The sequence below is a fragment of the Cottoperca gobio genome, chromosome 2, assembly GCF_900634415.1.
Source record: "Cottoperca gobio chromosome 2, fCotGob3.1, whole genome shotgun sequence".
In the NCBI taxonomy this organism is placed as follows: domain Eukaryota; kingdom Metazoa; phylum Chordata; class Actinopteri; order Perciformes; family Bovichtidae; genus Cottoperca; species Cottoperca gobio.
In genome coordinates this window covers 6,291,579-6,297,933 of record NC_041356.1, presented here as the reverse complement: position 1 = coordinate 6,297,933, position 6,355 = coordinate 6,291,579, and the positions used below count along the sequence as shown (strand labels likewise).

The 6,355-nt window shown below is 41.1% G+C and overlaps 1 protein-coding gene across 3 annotated transcripts in view; it reads right to left on the bottom strand.

Moving 5' to 3' along the window:
- The window catches only part of fam184aa (family with sequence similarity 184 member Aa), a 37,102-nt gene extending 32,250 nt beyond the window's left edge, over window positions 1-4,852 (bottom strand). For 2 of the 3 annotated variants that reach the window (XM_029448630.1, XM_029448614.1), the window contains exon 1: window positions 4,526-4,852. In XM_029448630.1, coding sequence (XP_029304490.1) covers window positions 4,526-4,690 — 165 coding nt within the window. In that variant the 5' untranslated portion in view covers window positions 4,691-4,852. The remainder of the gene's footprint in view (window positions 1-4,525) is intronic. The other variant, XM_029448622.1, reaches the window with a different exon arrangement.
- Window positions 4,853-6,355: the final 1,503 nt, after the last annotated feature.

Genomic DNA, 6,355 nt, shown 5'->3' with positions numbered 1-6,355 from the left:
ATGGTGGAGCTGTTGTGGATTGTGACACTACTGAGCTCACGCCTGATTTCAATGTGTTCGAATGCAAACGTTGCTGTGGAGTGTGTTGCTTCCGCTGCGCTGGAGCTTGTAGCTTTTTTAACAGGCTTAATTGGCAACTGTCACCCACACTGGTGCAAGCTGACGAGCAACAACAAGCTGGTTTACGTTCTCAGTAGCAGAGAAGCATCCAGCCGCCACAAATGTTGTTTTTTTCACCACAAAGCCGCGAACAATAACAATATACAGTAGACTTTCCGAGCAACTGAGCATGCCCAGTGAGCAAACACATGATATGCATAAGTCCATCCTAGATATGACAACTTTCACAATAAAAGAGTGACAGCAAATCAAACCAGAAGGCAACAAATAATAAATAAAGATTAACTTTCTTAGTACAACATTGTATGCATAAGTGAATTCAAACCCTTAAGGGACGCTGAAACATCCCAGAGGAATCTCATTTACATGTTTCACTTAATTCTCCCCAACCAGTGTAGCATTGATCAAGTGTGAGTAATCAATACAAACCGCACTGTGTCCACTGTATTACAGAGGCGGACAAAGGACATTTATCAACTGGATTTACAGTCTGAGCTTTTTCATCATCAACATGTGAAATATAAAGCTGCTCCATGATGACAACAGGGCACCCAGGAGGGACGTTTCTGAGGCTAAAGGACATTTTGTACTGTCATACGGTCATTGATGTCTGAAGGCTCTAACAAAACCCTATTTTTCAGCTCTCGTCTTTTTCAGAAGATTATCATCATATTCACTAATTAAAGGATGAATAAAAGTCTTATTCTCAGGCGTGCCGTAGTCTTAACGGGATCCCGTGACATTTGAGCTTTTAGTCCAGTTTTCCTTCACCAGGCGCTCCGTGAAGTGGCGACACAGTCTCTGTTACCAATTAGCTGAATGCCCACAGTGCGTTGACTTTGTCCTTCCAGTCGTGGTGTAAAGGCCCTTTGCATCTGTTCCTTTTTTCTCCGTTGTTGTGCTGCTCCGATGCTCCAAGGACACTCAGCGTGCATACTCTCCTCCCTGAGCATCACTACACCACATCACAACCTCATTCGCAAACACAGCAGGCAAGAACAAGGGCACACTGAGTCTCTCTGATAGAGAAACAACTCAAGCAGTGTTATCTGTGATATTCAGGGTACAAACTAAGACATGGTGAAGCAAACCTTTGGATCCAGTTAGCTCTACAAAAACAGTGTAAGCATGGATCTAGTTTCCTATCGACTGCAGAATGATAACTCATCTTCATGCCCTTTAATGTTAACAATAGAACATTTACATGTAGGAAACCAGACCTCAATGAGCCTCAATGAAAACTCTCGAGGGACGGCTGCGACCTCCCAGCAGGTATCCCAGCATACATTTCACAAACAAGCAGAGATGGCAGAGGACACGAGCAAAACTCACAACTGCTATAATTTCCGTGCAACAAATGTAAGCGTGTCTCTTCATTTAAGCAAGAACTTACTTGTTAAATATCAAAATATGTGGTCAAGCTAGGAGGAAACGGTAGCTTGGCAAGAGCTGTCACCGTCCACAGTCAAACAGGCGCACAGTGGAAATGGAAGAGACAGAAATAAACGATATGATTTTGACGTTAACTGACCTTTTGCCCCGTAATATGTGAGCTCAATAGACTGGGGCATGTCGGTGCTCCACCACAGCAAGAAAACAAGTCGATTCTACAGCCTCATTCAGCTGGATTTCATTCTTAAATGCAGAGAGCTTCAGTCCAGCTGTGCAGCCACTATAATAACTGCATTCTGTATTTGAACCATAACCATGCATTTATACTCCAAGCTGCAAATCAAGTCAACATGTAGGACAACAAGCTTCAGATTTCTTAGTAAATGTAAAATAGCTGCAAGGTTGATTAAAGCGGTTCAAGGTGCAGCAAAGGTGTCACAGAGATGAGATGATCCGCGCTGTCGTCAGGAGTTTTAATATTTAAAGATATGTTTCATGCCATCCATGTGAGGCACTCTACTAACTCTTCAAAATGATGAAATGGTATGAAAGGCAGGATGGCTGTCTTATTTAAATGTTTGCAGCTCCACTACATAGATCATATGTTGCCAGTCAGAACAGAGCAGATGTGCTGAACCAGTATCCTGCAGTAGTCGAAACATTACATGTGTTGGGTTTAAATTGATCTTAATTGACTTGATTCTGTTTAAATGGAAGCTTTTGTCCAACATCGATGTTTCATTTTTCCAGGGCTTTGATTCATCTCTTTGCTGATGTTACAGGTAATGTGGGATGTCCTTCTGTGTGCATCCTTTGAAAACGTCCACAGGGAAGGTTCTCACGTGTTTAACAACTAGAAAATGTCCTCCTTTCTACCTGCTCCACTTCAAAGCACTGCTGCGTGACAAATATTGAAGGAAACAATGCAGTACATGCAGTCACACACGTCACTGTAAACACATCCTAAAGCCAGCAACAACACTGAAAGCCAAATTAATGAACAGCTTTACAGAGATTCAGTTTGTGCAGGATTTACCACCCCTAAGTGGAGTAAACACACGAGTAGCAATGCAGTGACTTCTAAAAACGTTTACAAAAGAGGAACACATGCTGCACATCGAGCAGGACTGGTAAGCAGAGAGTTAGCCTGCAGATACCCACAGACAAGCAAAGCACAAAGGCATGTATCTGCCAGAGCACTTCAATTTTTAAAAAGCAAAGACATGTGGACACCCGACAACAGAGACGTGCTCTTTGCTTTTCATGAAGGTTGAGAGGACTGCAGTAAAATACACTTCAAGTCCTGATGTTACTTGAGAAAAACATTTTTAAATAGATTTTCTGGACTGAGGATTTCTTTGACTTCTTCAGCCGGGGATCAGCTACATCCGATCCTACTGACAATATGGATTGATCTGCACATTATGCACACATAACAATTCAAAACCCAAATATATCCAGATTGCAATGATATAAGAGGGAAACACCTCACATGAGAGAATCTTGAGAATTGACCAAAATATTTGGATTATCCATCTTTTGATTCACTAATTGATTAATCAGCTAATTGCATCAGTTTGTGAACCTGCTGACGACCTTTACAACACCGTATCCACCCATTGTAACCTCATCACGTAGCAATATGACAAGATGAATGTAGCAACTTCAGCTGAAAAATTCACATTCAGGAGAGAGGCAGCTCTTTCCTCGTCTCTGCCTTTAAACTCGGTTTGTTTACATTGATTATTAGAACTGAAAGGACCGTAATAGATTGAGCTGCACGCAGAGATGCCTTTTCAAACCAAATACGTAACAATGAGTTTGACTGGTAAGTCTTTGGTAAACGTGCTGTGGTGAATCTTTTGTCCTCATTTGGATCAATAATTGTAGCTTCCAAGCAACATACAATTTGTACATGTGCTTATCCTGCTCAGGGTACGGTGGGGGGATGGGGCTTTTCCCAGCATGCACTGGGCAAGGAAACCCTGAACAGGTAGTCAGGTCTCTCACAGTCATCCTAGAGCTCAGCTCACCATGTAAACCCGAGAACATAGCCAGCTTTCAAAGTGTTAAATCTGTCGTTTGAGGATCTTGCCAATTTTAATCAGGCGCTGCATTATAATCCTGGATATCCACAGTTTCTATTCTATTTGTGTGTATTTGTACATCTTATCCTACTGTACACAGTGTCTAATTCTGTACTGGGATAGTATCATCATCATGCCTGTTATGTAAAATCTTCTGGCCTCTACTCTCTGCTTTTATCTCCAATGATCTCTTTTATTTACCTTTTATTCACCGTTCCACAAAACCTTTAGATGCTGCAGACTGTAGCTGCCACCTTAAAGCTTCTACTACAGCGCGACATTGTGTCCAATATAGCCAACGCGGGTTTCAGGTGGAGTACAAAGAAGCAGCTCTGCCAAACCTCTGCATCCCTCTAAGATTACATAACTTCCCTCGGCCCTTGAGCGGTAATGGCAGACCTGTGATGGCAGGGAAACATGCACAGGTTAAACAATGGTGTGGTGGAAGGTACTGTTACGGCCACATATCTGGAAAACATCAGTGTAATCAGTGAGGTTTCTTTTACAGTACAGTAGACCACCAGAGTAGAAAGATGACAGGAGAATACAAACTCTTTCTAGGTAAGTCTTGCATAGAATGCACTTGCTCAAAACTACTGTTAAATAACAACTACTGCCTATTAGCATTAATAACAAACCTTGCCTTAGTGTTTAATGGTGACCTGTGAACCCTGCAAGAATGCAGAGCAGTGACATATCACCAAACCTGCTCCCTAATACCCACAATCAAACCTCCTGACCTGCACCAAAGTACATGTCTGAAATGCACTAAAATACCACCACATCCCTCCTCATCAGCATGTTTACAAATGACATCCCACACCAGCACCAGCACACCCCTCTACAGCACTTCTTCCCTCTCCATCCCAGCCTGTCCCAAATGACTTGACCACAACATCCCGCATCATGCATTCACTCCTACAGACCTTGGTCAGTTGTGCTATCTTCTTGCTCATCTTCAAATGCAGGTCTTGAGTGTAATCCAGCGTCAAACTCCCGTCGTAAAACATGCTGGAGATTGAAGAGGGGGTATATTTGGTGCTGCTAGTCGAGGTGTTGTACGGAGGCTGCCAGCCTGCCCCCGTCGCCATTTTCACGGGGGAATAAACCCAAACACGACGCTTTTAAATGTAAGTAAAATGGAGCAGCGGCTGCTACGCGTTAAATCCCCTCATTGTTGTGTTTGGTAGTTAATCTTCCGTTTCAGCGACGGAGAAAGATGGGGAGCAGGGACGGCGGGGCGCGAGACCGTCCCGTCGCACGTATCCGCAACGGGCGCGAGCGCTCGGAATGATGAGAGAGGCGGAGACGCGCGACAGATGCTCAGCCAATGGCAGGTTCAATTGGATGTAATCGGATGTAATGCACATAATGCTGCTGTATGACTTCTTCTTCTGTGGTTGTTGAAATGTTTCATTACAGACAGAGAACAGCGGACATGTTGATGAACACGAGTGTGTCTTGCTTCCAGCCTCACGAGCTGCACTTCATATACAGTAGCTTTTAATGCTGTCGGAAATATGATTGGACCAGAAAATCCCAACTAGTGAAAAATAACAATTGTCTGCTGTATAAATTGATAAATAGTAGAGTTAATATTGAAAATCTGCACACTTGAACATACTTTATATGTGTTATTAATAATACACTATTGTTTTGTCTCATAATTTTGTTGGGTATTTCATTGAATTTTGTTTTTGTATTATTTTTAATTGTCTAATTTTATTTGCCTCGTTGCAGTCCTACAATTAGCTAAGACAAATTCACACCTGTATTAATACTTGTTCTGTATCACTAAGCACGACACTATTTCTGGGCGTCTGTAATCGATCAATTGTTTTCCAGATTCTGTTCTTTTCTCTATGAAAATTGAAATTCAGTCAGTTCAGTCAGTCAAACTTACAGACTGCAATATAAATGGAAATGAAGCTCTTGTATTACCAACTTCAGGTAATGCTATTGGTCTTGACTTCATTGCATTACATCACTCTGGAGATGCTGAAGCTGTGAATAATCCTGCACTGACCTCAGCTGGTGATGTGCATGGACTGCAGCATCATTATTATTTATCTACAGGAAATAAATTAAGTATTGTAAGGGTTTGCTGCATATTCAGTTTTTCTGGATTGCTAAAACACACGTAATGAAACTGAGAGCCACGTGATCTTCAACATCCCATTCTGAGTCTTTTCTTTTGCAAATGTGTTCACACTTTTTCATTAATTCCACACGTTTCACACCCGTTTACAAAATAATTAACACAGATCTCACAGGAAGACCTGCCCCTCTACTGGGTTAACTGTGTTGATCAGAAATAAAACATCTGTTCACAGCAAATATATATATATATATATATATATATATATATATATATATATATATATATATATATATATACTGTCTATATATATATATAGTTATCGCTAATTGGCTCCTACAATCATCTTTGGAGGAAAGAATACATGTCACTATGAAAAGCTTCACAAAATGGTACGGCCATGATGCGCAAGTTAAGGTTGAAAGAGTTCATATTTAAAGCTGTATTGTATATTGTGTTGTCTAATGTGTAATGATTGATTGACAGAATATATTCATTTTACCTGAAGATGTGTTGTATGATGGAAATATTTGCTTTTGTTGCACGTGTTCAATGTGAGTGTTCAGAACATTTTGCAAATACAAGAATTTCAGTTTTGTTTTCCGTGAAAAGTCAACACATTAAAGTATATACACATTTGTATGTACAGTACATTTAT